Source organism: Pelodiscus sinensis, chromosome 3, assembly GCF_049634645.1.
Source record: "Pelodiscus sinensis isolate JC-2024 chromosome 3, ASM4963464v1, whole genome shotgun sequence".
Taxonomy (NCBI): Eukaryota; Metazoa; Chordata; order Testudines; family Trionychidae; genus Pelodiscus; species Pelodiscus sinensis.
This window is the reverse complement of record NC_134713.1, coordinates 121,575,305-121,591,631: the sequence shown is the minus strand read 5'-3', so window position 1 is coordinate 121,591,631 and position 16,327 is coordinate 121,575,305. Positions and strand designations below refer to the sequence as shown.

Sequence of the window (16,327 nt, the reverse complement as noted above, 5' to 3'; positions counted from 1 at the left end):
GAGAAAATTACACAAGTTTAGGTATTTGCATAGCACTCAGTTTTATTCCTCAGGATTCAATCAAAGCAAAGCATACAGATTCCTTCTAAGTAATCAGTGCTGCTTCAATTTAAAAAAATCCATGACTTTAAAGCTTACAGGAATAATATCCAAAAAATGTCAATGCATTCCCAGAAATTCCAGTCTCATTTATTAGGATTCCTTTAAGTCTAACTGGAAAATATTTTGCACCTCAGGAGTTAATTACATGTAATTTTCATAAAGACGCACCAAGTATCATAAAGAATAGATTCTGTGGCAGTTGCACTAAGACTGTGATTAAATTTAATAAATGGGATACATGTAGTGAGAGGAATCTTTTCCTGCTTATGATAATGCAGACTGAGTTAATGACTAGTGACACTATAGTGTGTGTGTGTGTGTGTGTGTGTGTGTGTGTGTGTGTATATACACACACACACACACACAAAAGTATCTGAACCACTGATTCATTATAATCCTTTCTCAACTAGAAAGATCGGTCTCCTATAGAGAAAGCAAAGATGACACTTCATTCAGGTCATGATTTTAAAAAGTGATTTTGGGTGCCTCAGTTTAAATTCCCAACTTGATACTTTAGAGAGCAGATTGAAAAAGCCCTGGGGACCTGCCCTTTGAAAAGTCAGGCTTCTTTAAATTGGTTCTAACTAGGTACCTAGAATCACCATTCACCTTAAATGTTGATATTTCCTGGTCTTTGCTACACTGTTTTCAAATTCCAACAGTTGCCAGCTTTAAGTGCCACTTGCTAAAGATCTGTTCACATGGCAAAGAGATTAGAAAATTAGTTCTTTATTTTAAATTGGGAGAGGTTGTTAAAATCGCACCTTTCAGATTTTACAACTTTTCTTTGTATAAAATTAAGTGTCACTTTAATAGAAAATACAATGAATTATCAAAGTCCGTTTTCTTATGCACCTATTCAAAGTGACATTTTAATAAGGTTCCCTTTATTGTACATTCACTTTAACCCTGATTTATAAAGAAAATTATACAAATACTGTGCTTTCTGTTCATTTTATCTCTGGCAGGTGGGAGGGTGGGGTGCCTATACAAAATTAAATATGGCTTTGCTTTTCCCCTCCTCAGCATAGAAAAGATAACCTGAATACCTCTTCAGGTAACTTTAAAAAAAAAAAGTACCAAAGCTCACAGCAAGCCATTCATGTTCAATGTCATAGGCTATAAGTGCACTCCAGTCCAGTGTATGTCCAGCTGATTATTTTAAAAAAGAATTTCAAGTATTAGTTTCAGAATTCCAATGAGTATAGTCCAGAATATAGAATCCTCATCCTGAGACTGATCTTCTGCTGAATGAGAGTGCTTCTGGCTTGCCTCCATCTCTTCTGGATTGTAGGAAGCCTCACCAAATGGATAATCTGCAATTGTTCTATCATAATATACTTTCATTTCAAACTCACTCTCCAAGTGAGAGGGATGACCATATATTCCTATTCCTACTGGGCGGCGGAAGTGAGCTGGTATATAAACAACATCTTGGCCACAAGTTACAGACTGTAATTCGTATTCATCAAAACTGGGATGAAGGGTTATATCAGATACATACAAATCGGCATCGCCTTTTAAACTCTGCATCTGAAGTACTATCTTCCCCTCATGATTTAGTTTCAAATAGCTATAGTTTCCAGCTCCAATCTGGCCTTGGACTACATGAAGAAGAATCCACTCATCAGGTACATCCTCTTCCTCAAAGCCATCACCCATAAGCAATACTTGAGCTGCTAGAAGGATTACTATAATTTTCTTCCAATGTGCTGCCATAACTTATGTTTGCTGTAAGAGGAACTCTTCCAACATCATGTGTTGTAAATATCCTGTTAATATAAAAGAAAATTCATGTTTCAATGTGGTCTACACTTGGATACTTTAAGATATCACTTCAAATTCTGTTTCAAAAGAAGGGCTTTTGATTAAGCATAGTTAACGCACACAATTAACTCAGAAAAATCATGATTAATTACATTTAAGCAATAGAATACCAAATTGAATGGTATTAAATATTTGTGAATTTGTTTTACATTTTCAATATTATATTGTGTTAATTAAAATCAAAGTGTACAGTGCTCACCTTTGATTACAAATATATGCTCTGTAAAAATGTTTAATTCCAAGTACTGTAGTGCAATCTTTCTATTGTGAAAGTATAATTTACAAATGTAGATTTGGTTACATAACTGAACTCAACAGCAACGTAAAACTTCAGAGCCTACAGATCTACTCAGTCCTACATATGCTAATCACTAAGAGTATATCTACAGTACAGCACGGCTATTTCAGGATACCAAAGGTTATTTTTTTAAATAACAGGCACGCTATTTTGCCATCCCAGTAAATCTTGTTGTACAAGAGTTAAGGGATGGCTTGAAGTAGCGCATTGTTTCAAAATTTGACGCTGTTTACACACTCCAAATTTCAAAATACGTTATTTCAAAATAGATTCTAAATAAGATATACAATTTGTGTAGTGCAAATTGTGTCTCGTTCAAATTTAGGGTGCTGTGTAGACGCACCCCTAGGACAAACAAGTTTGTTTACAATGATTGGAGATAATGCTGCCTGCTTACTTAAAATAACACCAAAAAGTGAGAGCATGGCACTTTTATAACACACTCAAATGATGGTACAGCACATGTTCATTTTATGAGCACTCACAACAGATTTAACAAAACACAAAGTACCAATGTGAGATTCCTAAGAGCACTTGACCCAAGGTTTAAGAATCTGAAGTGCCACCCAAAATCAGAGGTATGGAGCATGCTTTCATAAGTCTTAAAAGAGCAACAGTATGATGTAGAAATTACAGAACCCAAACCACCAAAAGAGGAAAAAAATCAACCTTCTGTTGGTGGCATCACTCAGATGACAAAGAACATGCATCTGTCTGCTATGGATCACTATCAAGCAGAAACCATCAGCTTGGACACATGTTTTCTGGAACTAGGCATGTGAATGACTAAGGGTGATGTTTACCAGTTATGGTTAACCATGGAGGCTGGAGAAGCCCCCTGCAGGGCCCACCGTGGGCCCAGCTTGAGCAGCACACCACAGGTGGGGATGCTTCAACCCAGCCAAAGCAGCCCCTGCCTGCAATGGACTTGGCATGGCCTGAGCAGCATGCTGTTGGCAGGGGGCACACCAACCAGGCCAGAATGAGAGAGGGGATGGAACACCCCAGGCAACTCACTCTTGTTTAAGCAGTTAACTGGTTCAATATAATGTTTTACCCAGGGGTGGGCAATAATTTTTGCTCAGGAGAGCAACTTAATTTTGGTATGTGGTCACAGGCCAGCACTACCTCTGGAAGGGGGAGAGCCTGGGACAGAAGGGGGAAGAGAGAATCTGAATCTTTAGTGCATCTGTTATGTAAACATCTTGCAAAGCCAGCTACAATGGTACCATCCAGACACCTGCTCTCACTTTCAGGTGACAAATAAGAAGCAGGCAGCATTATCTCCTGCAAATTGTAACCAAACTTGTTTGAATGACTGTTTGAATGAGTAGTAGGATTGAGTGGACTTGTAGGCTCCAAAGTTTTACATTATTTTGTTTGGGAATGCAGGATTGTTGTTGTTTTTTTTTTTTAATGGACAAATCTAAATTTGTAGGTTCAACTTTCATGAAAATAGAATGCCCTACAGTTCTTATATAAGATGAATTGAAAAATACAATTTGTTTTACAGTGCAAATATTTGTAATTAAAAAAAAATGTGAACAAGGTACACTTTGTATTCTGTGTTGTAACTAAAATCTATATATTGGAAAATGTAGAAGACATCCCAAATATTTAAAATAAACAGCATTCTATTGTTTAACTGCTATTAATTGCACATTTTTAATTATACAATTAAATGTAATTGCTTAACAGCGCTACTCAAATCATTGGTCCTTATAAACTTAAGTGTATTCTTTGATTTATAATTTTGTTACTTTAAAAGCTGAGTTTGCATACATAAGTGATATTCAGAGCTGTTTCCCATAACAAATCCTGTCATACTGAATGCAAAAAAGCCATGTACGAAATATGTGCAAAGAGGCAATGTTTCATTTCCAAGTATCATGCCTGGTTTAACATGACAAGTTTTTGCATTTAAAAATTAAGTATTCTAAATCTATCAGTGTCATATCTCTGTCAAAATAAGTTTCAACTACTACTCTGGATATAGACTTTATCACCTCCATTAAAAAACACTACAAAAGTTATCACTGAATATTAATGTAATCAGTTAGTTGCATTATAGTTGCTTCCAAAACGAACTAGGTACTCTCCACTCCTACAGAACACAATCCCTCCCTTCATGAGATTTCAGTCAAACTTTTGTGTAAATTTCAGCTAGCTTCAAAATTAAACATTAAGGCTACGTCTATATTGGCAAGATTTTGCGCAAATACTCTAACGCAAGAGTTTTTGCATTCAAGTATTTGCGCAAGAGAGCGTCTACACTAGCATGTGCTTTTGCGAAAAAGATGCGCTTTTGTGTAAAAGCATCCATGCCAGTGTAGACGCTCTCTTGCGCAAGAAAGCTCTGATGGCCATTTTAGTCATCGGACTTTCTTGCACAAGAAATTCACGTTGCCTATCTACACTGGCCTCTTGCACAAGAACAGTTGCGCAAGAGGGCTTATTCCTGAGTGGGAGCATCATAGTTCTTGCACAAGAAGCACTGATTTCACACATTAGAACGTCAGTGTTCTTGCGCAAGAACTCCCCACCAGCGTAGACGGGCAGCATGTTTTTGTGCAAAATAATGCCAATGTAGACACAGCCTAAGACACTTTAAACTGAAAAAGGATATTGAGTGGGGTCCCTTAGGGATCAGTTCTAGATAATAATGGCATAGACAATACACTTACAAAGTTTGCAGATGATACAAAACTGGAGGGATTTAAGTGAATTTGTGAAGTGATAAAGGACAGATTGTTTGAGAGAGAGTTCATGCTCTGAGTACCTTATCCATTTTAATTTGAGGCAACAGTGGGATATTCATAAGAAGAAACAAGAGATGGAAAAGTAAATGAACATTTTATGAAACCATGGGAAGAACTGAGGCAGTGCGAGGAGGTCGCTAATAGGAGGGCAGAGGAAAAGAAAACACAGGCTACATCTAGACTGGCATGATTTTCCGGAAATGCTTTTAACGTAAAAGTTTTCCGGTAAAAGCATTTTCGGAAAAGAGCATCTAGATTGGCACGGATGCTTTTCCGCAAAAGCACTTTTTGCGGAAAAGCATCTGTGGCCAATCGACACGCTTTTCCGCAAAAAAGCCCCACTCGCCATTTTTGCGATCGGGGCGTTTTTGCAGAAAACAAATCTCGGCTGTCTACACTGGCCCTTTTGCGCAAAAGTGTTGCGCAAAAGGGACTTTTGCCCGAACTGGAGCAGCATAGTATTGCCGCAAAAAGCACTGATTTCTTACCATAGGAAGTCAGTGCTTTTGCGGAAATTCAAGCGGCCAATGTAGACAGCTGGCAAGTTTTTCCTGAAAAGCGGCTGATTTTCCGGAAAAATTTTCGTCTGGACACAGCCCACAGTGGGGTAGGAGGAGTGGGCTTTACCCTGAAGAAGTAGGCGGCAGCCTAGGAGAGGCAGGAAAGGACGGAGTGTCAGAAGCCCAAGGAAGCGAGGTTCACCGGGCGGTATAAAAAGCTACATCTGCGGAGGGGTAAGGCCGGGCCGAATGAGACAAGGACAATGCCAGGAACAAAACGGCTTGGCGAGCGGGAGAACCTGCTTTCTGGGTGGCCCCGCGGGGGCGGCGGAAGCGCTGACCACCACAGGCCCTCGTGCCGGGCTACGGGCACACGCCGCGCAGGGCCCCGGAAAGGCGCTTCGCTCCAGACATCACCGCGGAGCCCGCGGGCCTCGCCCTGCCACAGAGCGGCGGGCTCAGCCTCCCGCCCGCAAGCCAGGCTCCGGGCCCGGCCCCGCTCGCTGCCTGAGCCGGGGCAGGTGTCAGCGGCGCGCCCCGGCCCCGCGCTCCCGGCACCTGCCTCCCGCCCTGGGACCCCGGCCCCGCGCTCACCCCCAGGCCGCGCAGCTCCACCCGCCCCGCCGCCGAGACCGAGCCAGGCCAAGCGGGGCGCGGGCCTCCAGCTATCGCGAGAGACTCTGTGGCCAAGGGAGGCGGCGGCGGCGCGGCGTTGACCCGCCTCCAGGCGTCCCCATGGCAACCGGACGCGGGGCCACCGTGCCGGGCAGCTGCCCCCCTCCCGCTAGAGACCGGAAGTGCAGGAGGCTACACGGGGGCGGGGGTGCCAGGGAGGGCCGTATCGCCCGCCCCTGGGGCTTCCCGCAGGCGTGTGCAGCCGACCCTGCTGGAAGCGCAGCAGCTGACCGGACCCCGCGCACGGATCACCCCGCTGGGGAAGAGAAGCCCTGCGCAGCTCCCCAGCCACTCCTAGCGAGGCGACATGCCCGGGGTACGGCTGTGCTCCTAATGGGGAGCTGTGCAGAGCTGAGTGCCCGAGCTCTTAGACACCCCCAAACTGCCCCTCTTCAATTGTTGGAGGCACTTCTCATGACGAGGCGCACCAGCAACAGAAGGGCGATAGTGTGACCAGTAGCCACTGCAGTGATGGCTTTTGTAAATCAGCCTGCTTGGCTTGAGATTGGAGTGCAGACACGTCTTTAGTTTTTCCACACCTGAAGAAGAGCTCTATGTAAAGCTTTTCTCAGGAACAAAAAATGGTTCAACAGCAAATATTAGCTCACCCATCTTTGTCCTTCTGAGTGGGCCAGTCATAAAGGGTCATTAATAATGCAATAAGCCTTCCCCTAGAACAAAACGCTTGCTGCAACCTAGGTAAAAGCAGTTTTGAGTATGAACTCCAGATAAGTTGTCACCAAACAGTAGACCACCTGATAGCAGAACTTAATCACCTGTTTGGGGAGGGAGGCTTACCAGGAGAATAAGAGGACAGAAAGGGGATTGTAAAATTACCAGGTTTGCTCTTTCAGACCTGAACAGAAAGAGAAGATTGATTTGAGATTTAGGAGAGGGACTGGGGAGATACCTGAGTGATCTAAATTTCAAGAAATGATGAGGGAATGATGGCTGGGAACCAAATACAGGTGTATCTCATTTTGCATTGATCTGTGTATCTCTTGTGGAGGCTAAAGAAATGAATGCTGAATTTAACAAACTTTCTACAAAGTCTGTGTCTTATTTGAATAGCCTTAATTCCTGTTCACTAGCCCAGTATGAGGTTGTTCAAGATAGGGAAAACCTCCCTGGTGACTTTTTATAAGGGGAAATTGGGCCTGAGGCTCTGTTGTGTGTCAGTGTGTATTCACCTCAGACTAGACCCACTCAGATAAACCACCAGGAACAGACTTTATTCTGTAAAGAACACAGAACAGGAATACAATCCAGCTGCTTCCTTTATGCTTGTTTGTTATGCTCTCCCAGCTCAGTCAGTGCTGGGAGAGCAGAGGGTACATCCTGGCAGGAATCATAAAGTTCTCCCAACATACCACAGGTTGTAGTCCACAACTTGTAGTTTCCACGACTGCTGTTGAAGCATCCTGGACCTTGGGGGAATGTCCTTGCCTCCACTTATTAAAAGGGTCACCCCATCTCTTTTCTTAGTCAAAAACTTCTCAAACTGAATATCATGTCACCACCAATTTAAATGTTTCCAAGAGCGTCCTGCTGCACAGTGCTCCACAGCAGCACTAGTCAAAGCCCTGGTCTTTACTCCTCTCATCAAGCAGCTAACTGTGGCCATTTTTCTTCTTTCAGCAGAGCACCCCATCTGACTTTTACCACAGTGGTACACCACCTTACTTTCACCTCTGTTCACCAGAATCAAAGGGGAGATATACTCTTCCACCTCCACCACCTGATCTCCTGAGTCGGGGAAACCCAGAACCAGATTACATTCAGTGCCAGCCAAATATTTTTTAAAATGGGGAAAACCCAGTGGACACATGCTGGGTGCAGTTATATGTATGACTCATGGGCTCAATATAATCCTTCCAGTTTACCTTTTGGTCTGGACACAGGGTTCCCAGCTGTTGTGTGTTCAAGATATCAGATACAAAAGGAGCCAGAAGACACAAAGGACAAGCTCTACCTCTAACTTGATTATACATAAATAAGTAAAAAGAAACAATACAGACTTACATATATCTGTTCCACTAAATGGGGGTAGTTTTAGCACAGACAATATAGGAACATCCACACCTAGCAAAATACACAACTTTAAGGATATAGATATACATGTACTTATTTCTATAAATCATACGTAGTTCAACCATAAGCATCCTTATAATTGCTGGATAGGAGGTAGTGGCCTCGTTCTTTCCCCACATGTAGAGGTGTTCGCAATGCATGTGCCAGAATGAACAGGTCCAGCTTCTAGTTGCTTCAAGCAAGGTACAGTAAAACTGCAATAGTCCAGCATCCAATTATATGGGACTTCCGATAGACCAGTATCAAAATAGCAAGAGCCTAGTGAGTGAGCTTTGGTAAAAAACAAGTTACAAGGCAGCAATGGCAGCAGCTGAACTGAGTGAAACTGGACAGGACCGAGTCAGTCTGCCACTGGCATTGTGTGATGCTGGACAGTGCTTGTGCTACAATAAAAAGGGTTAAAACACTTTATAAACAGTATATACTGTATATATATATATATATATATACACAGTATATAACCAGTACATACACAGTATATAACCAGCTTATAGCACCTCCTGATAGTTCGGCATATATGATAATCTGGCACCACCTTGGTCCAAAGGTTCTGGATTATCGGAAGTCAACTGTATATTGGAATACCTTGTCCAGTCCCTCCTACTGATTAGCCTTCCTACACCTATATTTATACTCAACTTGGTCGTTCTAATAATATCTACAATTGACTAAAAGTTGTGTAAGATACCTAACATGCCCTTATTTGGGGTACATCCTGCTACTTGGGATGTTTGCAAATCTATGTAAAATTCCTGTTACTATTAGAGAGCAAGAGGAAAGTACACAGCTTGTGTCACTTACTCCTCTGCCCCCTCCCCTCACTGCCCAGTGCTTTCCTTTCACTACCTGATAGTGAAGGGAAGGGGAAGAAGAGCAAATGATTCTTGGAGGGACCCCTCTTGCCCTTGCTAAATGATGCTATGTTGCGTGAGGGGCTCAGGGCTGGAGGCACTCCCAGACTGGTGGAGGAGCTCGGGGCTGGCCTGGGGGCTGGAGAATTCTTAGTCACGGCTAGGTTATCAGGTTGTGGACAGATTCTTAGACTACACTGCTGCTGTTCCTGTGCTGTTCGGCATCCAGCCAGCACAGCAAGAGAGGGGCACCAGAATCTGGGATGCAGACACCCCACCAGGACCTCCTACAGCGTGACCCCAACCAGCCCCTTTAACTTGCCTGGCTGCTTGCTGCTTACTGTGCCAGCCAGCAGCAGAGCACTGGGAATACAGCTGGAAGTGTCTCATGCCTTCTCCTGCAGCAGAGCACCCCAATGCCAGCCAGTTCTTTCTCACTGGAGCTGTACACTGAGGTGCATTGCCTTACTTCCACCTCTGAGTCCAAACTTGTAGTTCTCACAATTGCTGTTGAAGCCAGCTGGACAGTGGGCTACATTTGTCTCATCTATCATATGTTCCTGAAGGGCAAACTGTGACTCAGAGCAGCACTCTCAAGGCTGGGATGTTGGTAAAGGCACAATTAAGCTACTGGGGAATCTTGTGGGGTTCGAGACTGGTCTTAAGGTGAAGGCCAAAGGAAGAGACAATGAGAGGAACATACCCAGACTAAATGGCACAAAGATCACATGGCTCCAATGAGTTCAAAATCTGGGAGCTTGGTGAGTGCCCAACAAAGGGCAGCCAGAGCAGGTCTGTGGTGTGCATGCCTGTGCACTGTGGGTGGCTGTATGTGGACTATGCATTGTCTGGCAGCGATTGGCTGTGTGTATGCCTGCAGCTATAGGGCTGACCCTCCTGCTTCTTTCCATCCCCATCGAAGGGCAGGTGGCGCCGCCATCACAGTTCCCTCTACCCCAGACTTGACCGTGTGTCACCCCTGTGCAGGGATGTTAAGGACTATCTGATAAGCAAATGCTTATCGGATAGTTGAGTGGACTAGTTGATTCCCCCCTCCCCCTTGGGATAGAGGCAGCAAAGGGGGGAAAGAGAGGGTACTTCAAAGTGGCAATATTACATGGAGTCCATACCCCAGCCCTGTGCAGCACTGCCCCTTTGAAATGCTGCTGTGGTGTTTCAAAATGGCAACTCTGCATGGTGCCCAGGGTCGGGGACTCCCTACCTGATCCGGGCTCCCAGCAGCATTTCCTAAGAACCCGGAGTCAGCTGGGGAGTCCCCAGCTGATCCTGGGCTCTAGTGTGGCATTTCAAAATGGCAGGGCTGCATGAAGCCTGGGGTCAGCCAGAGAATCTGAGTTCCCCTGATGATCCCAGGCTCCCTGAGAGCACTTCCGCTTTGAAATGCACAAGAGCTACCACTGGGGACTCTTGTACATTTCAAAGTTGGCACCTGGCATGCAACCCAGGACCAGCGGGATATCCCCCGGGGGGGGGGGGAGGGAGGGGGGACTCTTGTGCATTTTGAAGGGTAAGCGCCCTTGGGAACCTGGAGTTAGCAGGACTTCCCGCTGGCCCTGGGCTGCACACAGAATCCCGCATTCCTCCTTTGAAATGTGCCTATCCACTAGTCAAGCGAAGGATGATTCCACAGACTACTCCACTAGTAAATGACTTGTTAGTTACCACCCTTACTGCAGGGGCAGAGACAAGGCAGAACAGTTCTGCTACCTGAGAAACGGGGCGTTCCCCGCAGCGAGCAAGGGGCGTAGGGATGCAGGGAAGACCGACGGGAGGCAGGGACGGTGGTAAGGCACGAGCACTACCCACCTGTGACGTCACAAACATCTCTTGCTGACTGGCCGCCCAGACCCAGGGCGGAACACAGCGGGGACCGATTGACTCACGTGGCTTGACCACGTGCTCTCTCGTCTCCATGGAAACAGAGACGCCCGTCGGTGCCGGGTTTGGCTTCCGTCGCTCCCCGCCCCGCCGGCGGTGCGAGCTGCGCGCACAGTCACGCGCTGCGGGACTCGGACGTTAGAATCAACGTTAAACGTCAGTAGGTAGCCGCGTGCCCCCCCGCTGCTGTGCGCACTGGGCTGCGTGAGGGAGCCTGGGCCCGGGCGGGCGACGAGGGAGGGAAAGGCGGAGCCGGGCTGCCCCGGATATGAAACCGTTCAGCCCCAAGCAGCGCTCGGTCCGCGCTGTCCCGGTTGGCGGCAGCGGGCACCTGCTGCGCCCCTTTCAGTCGGGGCCCGCGGGTGAGCCCCACGCGCTGCGGGGAGCCCAGTGGTGGCATCGGCGAGACTCACCTCTCCCCGCAGAAAGTTCCCTGGAGTTTGAGGCGGACTCGTGTCCCGCTGTTGCGTGGAAAGGGGGAGGGGCAGAAGCCAGCCAATCGTTTCCAAGAAGAAAATTATAATAATTTGAAAAAAATATTCTCCCAGACTCTGGTCTCAGCCTTTTGGGTGCAGGACCAGTGGATAATCCGGACCAGTGGGGTGCCCAGTCTGCCCACCACCCAAAAATCTGGTTTATTACATTTTCTTACTCATGATAAATAATATACATGCCTACATAGCAGGGCTTAACCAGAAATAAGCTACCCATATTGAGCTACATCAATTACATAGTTTATTTCAAAATAGTTTATTTTGAAATGGAGAGTGTTTATACAACATTTATTTTGAAATAGAGCACTCTTCCTCTGACTTCCCTTATTCCTTGTACAATGAGGATTAAAGGAGTCGGAGTAAGAAGTCCTCCAGCTTGACAGTGATTTGACATTCTTTCAAAGTAACTACCTGCTATGTAGATGAAGACTATGCTATTTTGAAATAATGTTGCTATACAGAGATTCGCTAAGGCAATAAGTGCACCATATGTAGATAGTGATGGATGCTGTCCCACAGGGCTGGTTAGGGTCACAAACACTGCTTAAGCTTGGCCCAGCTCCCTTAATGGGGCCCAGGTTAGCCACATCTTTGTGAGTGGCATTGTGACTTGGTAGGTGGGATTGCAATGCCACTTACACAGATATGTCCAGCTGGTATTATTCTATTAGTGGGATGGAGGCCCAGCTGGCTCAAACTTCCGTGTGCTGTAATCCAGTGTACCCGGTTGTAACATGTTAAACGGGGAGCTAAGCCTAGCCAGCTCGGTGGGATGGGAGCAACAAGATCTGCCTCTGTGGAGGTTAGTGTGAGGAAGGCTTCCCCTTCTCCTCAGGCTTCCCACATACCTCTTTGAAGCATTCTGGTGACCCGATTTTGGGTCATGATCATGAGATTTTGAGCCTCTGCTTTAAACTATATTGTCTAACTTTACATAAGAACCCTGTCAGATTTTTGTAATTGTTCTTGTAATATCGTCATTCTTAAAAGGCATCACTAGGCACAATACTGGAAAATGCAGAGAGCCTCCTTTGTAAGGTTGAGTGTCTTCTATTGTTCAAGGTATTTGTCATTTTCAGAACCAGGCACAGTATCAAGTATTTTGTCCCTGGGAATATTCTATGCTGGATGATTCAGAAGGTGGCAAAATGAAAAACAAACAAACAAAAATTGTAATGATTACTTAGCAATGTCCTAATGTGATGTTATTTCAGCAGTATTATGGAAAGCCCAGAGGACCTTTGCTTTACTGAAGAAGGATGCAGTCATGACATAATTCTTGAAAAGCAACTCTTTAGATCCAAAGTGCTAGAGTCTCATGTTCAGCTTGCTTGTAGTCTACATTACTGTGCTTTTCCTTTGAATGGAAATGAGCTATGCATTTGGAATAATGGTGATAGTCCTGCTCATCATCAGGTAAAACCCAAAACTTGTTTGTTTAGACTTTCAGTGAAATATTTTTAAAAAGCACTAAAATGGATGAAACAGAAGAAAAACATTGATTTTATGTACATCATTTTTGCAGTGTAGTTTATTGTCCTTACTAGAGTCCATGTTTTGAGTCTGGAATGTGGACAATTATTTATGACTTTGTTATTTTGACAAGCAGTAAGTCATAATGCAGTTCAGTGAATGGATTTTAGGCATTAAAGACAATTCAGTTTGAATAATTGAGCCTTGCTAGTTATTCAGATAAATGTTAGTTGCATTTTTTCCCCTCTGATGTGCTATGTTTTCATCATTATTAGCAATAACCTGTGGACATAAAAATGTTCTATTATGTTCTTCAGCCATTGCACTTGGTAGGACATCATCATTCAATAACAGCACTGGCTTTTGGAAGTAAAATCAATCCACTTCTTGTCTGCTCTGCTTCTTATGACTATGTGATAGTGTGGAACCTGGATGAGTGCACAAAGAAGGTACTACAAGGTACGGTATTTTTTTAAAGTTACTTTTGAAGTTTTGAGTAGCAAGTGTTAAATATGACTTCTTAATATTAGATGTTGATTTGCACTAACTTGATATCATTTTTTAATGAGACTACAGGTTTAGCTATTACAATTAATAGGGTTGACATGACATACTTAGACTTCTGTAAGAAGTTTGACTTATTACCGCATAACATTTTGATTAAAAGCTAGTGTAATATTAAACTAAATACAGGCAGTCCCCGGGTTACATACAAGATAGGGACTGTAGGTTTGTTCTTAAGTTGAATTTGTATGTAAGTCGGAACTGGCGTCCAGATTCAGCCGCTGCTGAAACTGACCAGTGGCTGACTACAGGAAGCTCTCCCCCGCCCCAACTAGTACGCCCTCCCCCCCCCCCAGCAGACCAGGGAGACGCAGAGCGAGGACGCGGGCAGTGGGACAGCCCAGACGCGCCGCAGTGTCCTGCTGCCGGCGTCTTCCGAGGCTTTGCTCCCCGTCTCCCTGGTCTGCTGGGGGGGGGGCTTCCCCCCCCCAGCAGACCAGGGAGACGCAGAGCAGCTTTTCTCGCCCCGGAGGACGCGGACGGCGGGACCGCGGCGCATCTGGGCGTCCCGCCGCTTGCGTCCTCCGGGGTGAGAAAAGCCCCGTTCGTAACTGCAGATCCGACATAAGTCGGATCAGCGTAACTCGGGGACTGCCTGTAGTACAAATTAAATGGATTTAAAATTGGCTGATTGGTCTCACAGTGTAATTTTAAATGGGGAGTGGTTACTGAGCAGGTGTGTTTCTAGTGGAGTCCTGCAAGGACCAGTACTATTAAACACTATTTTATCAATGACCTGGAAGAAAATATAAAATCATAAATAAAAAAATGGAGGAACTCCAGACTGGTGGATTTCCTGCATGGTCATTTCCTTTGGGATAGCTATGTAACTGGGCTAGATACTTAGACCCCCTCAGGCACTCAGATCCTGGTGGAGTGGTTGGGCCCAGGTCTCCCTACTTTGCCTCCCACTCCTGGTCCTTTGTAGTAATTGAGCTCTGGGGGAGCAATTAATGCACAAGGCCACAGCTGGGAATGGCTACACTGACAGAATCTGTAAGGTGAGTGTAGGCTCATGAGCCTGAAAAAGATATTAAAAGATATGTAGAGATGGAGCTGGACAAGTTGCTAAAATGGATTGTGAAGAATCAACAGCAAGATACCCAATACTGCAACAGCTTATTTGGATGTTGGCTAAACAGCACAGGAAATAAAAGCTCATGCAGCAAGCGATGACACTTCTGTAATCTCAGCTATTCCCCCTCTGACTTGCTGGAGGAATGGTTAACCATAAGCCAGCTCACAATCTTCTCCTGAAGATGACAAAAATGGGACCAGATGACGAGTACAAAGTATGCATAGTGATGTTCAAAAATGTCAGTGTGCTGGCCTGTTAGCTGGTGGAGACCCAGGATGGTTGTTATCACATAGTAGCTGACATACTGGAGCCCAGACTCCATACTGGAGACTAGAGGCAGCATTGGAGCAGGATTATTTCCTATTCAAGTCAGCCATCCTGAATTCTTTTGGTATTTCCGATGAGACTCACTGCCAGAGATTTTAAAGAAAGAAATTTGTCTTGGCGACTGACTTATGGCAGTGGGTGGCACGGACCGGAATGCTGTTAGTGGTGGCTCAGCCCAAAGAAAAGATAGGGATACAAGTAGCAGAGAAGCTTATTAGAGCAATTCCTCCAGATCTTCTCACTGGAGTACAGAGTGGGCAATAGCAAGATTGATCAGAGAACATGTTGGAAGCAATGATGTTGATGGAGAACGATACATGGATTGCCTGTTTGCAACTCAACACTGAAAAACTCAGATGAGCAGGGGAAGGGTGAAGGAAAGGATGCACAAGAGGAACTTGGCTACCACCTCAGTGGGGATGGGACCTATAAGGCAGAGCTCAACTGTAGGGCTGTGTCTAGACTGCATCCCTTTTCCCTTTTAAATCCCCCCCGCTTCATTTGCAATTGTGATGTGTCTAATTTGCATTCCTTTTACGGAAACGGGATGCAGTCTAGACACAGCCTAGTAGTTTATCTCCACAGAGAAGTGGGAAAAGGAGGCCATTTTGGCACAACTCAAGATCCCAACAAGAGTGTGATAGCCCGGACTTCAGGGTAGACATATATCTGATAGCCTCCAGCAAGCTTTGCGACCCATGTGGTCAACCATTCCAACTAATGACAGATCATGGACTTCTATGCAAATTGCATAGCTTATTCCAACAGCAGGGTGCTGTCTAGACGTACCTTTACGCACATCTGCAATGGGTTAGTAAAACACCCCAAACACCCAATAACTAATGAAGTTGAATGTGGCTCTCGATTGACACAGTGGCAGTCTTCTCCAGTCTTCTATCTGCCATTCTTATGCTTATAAGAAGTACACGGGATCTTTTTCAGTGAGAAAGGCAATATATTGTGGTGCTACTAGACTATTTGTTTTTTAAGTTTTTCCTGTTACAGACTCTCGGCTACCCCTCTGAAGTTTATCTACTCACCGTCTCTCTTTTTACATACTCCCCTCCTTTTTTCCCCTCCTTTTCTTTATTTTCCTCCCTCCCCCACCACCTTCCCTCCTTTCCTTATTTATTCTTGGATCTGGACTTCTAACACTCCTGTCATCTGAAGAAGTGGGCTGTACCCAGTAAAGCTCATGATACCATCTACATGTTTTGTTAGTTTTTAAGGTGCTACTAGTCTATTTGGTTTTTTTTTTAGGTTTTTCAGTGTCAATGCAAGCTATTTTGGGATACATTTAAAAACTTGATGGCTTAAACGTTTAAGTAGAAAATTGAGAAACTTCTGCAGTATGTTCCCATGAAGTTATCTCCTGAATGTTAATTATTA

General features: G+C 44.9%; 2 protein-coding genes across 15 annotated transcripts in view; one reads left to right on the top strand and one right to left on the bottom strand.

Moving 5' to 3' along the window:
* Positions 1 to 173: 173 nt before the first annotated feature.
* C3H6orf120 (chromosome 3 C6orf120 homolog) lies at positions 174 to 11,434 on the bottom strand. Of its 3 annotated transcripts, none has more exons than XM_006121976.4 (2): positions 11,416 to 11,434; positions 174 to 1,874 (listed from the first exon to the last, which is right to left on the bottom strand). In XM_006121976.4, the coding sequence occupies exon 2, from the start codon at positions 1,819 to 1,821 to the stop codon at positions 1,264 to 1,266; it is 558 nt and encodes a 185-aa protein (XP_006122038.1). In that variant the 5' UTR covers positions 1,822 to 1,874; positions 11,416 to 11,434; the 3' UTR covers positions 174 to 1,263. The 3 variants fall into 3 exon arrangements, with proteins under 3 accessions (XP_006122038.1, XP_075780801.1, XP_006122040.1); XM_075924686.1 differs by lacking the exon at positions 11,416 to 11,434 and adding an exon at positions 6,081 to 6,424; XM_006121978.4 differs by lacking the exon at positions 11,416 to 11,434 and adding an exon at positions 5,614 to 6,052.
* The window catches only part of WDR27 (WD repeat domain 27), a 225,735-nt gene continuing 220,289 nt past the window's right edge, over positions 10,882 to 16,327 (top strand). For 2 of the 12 annotated variants that reach the window (XM_006121974.4, XM_025184059.2), the window contains exons 1-3: positions 12,051 to 12,298; positions 12,711 to 12,912; positions 13,287 to 13,428. In XM_006121974.4, the coding sequence (XP_006122036.2) occupies positions 12,231 to 12,298; positions 12,711 to 12,912; positions 13,287 to 13,428 (412 nt within the window). In that variant the 5' untranslated portion in view covers positions 12,051 to 12,230. The other 10 variants (XR_012902776.1, XM_075924681.1, XM_075924676.1 and 7 more) reach the window with 9 other exon arrangements.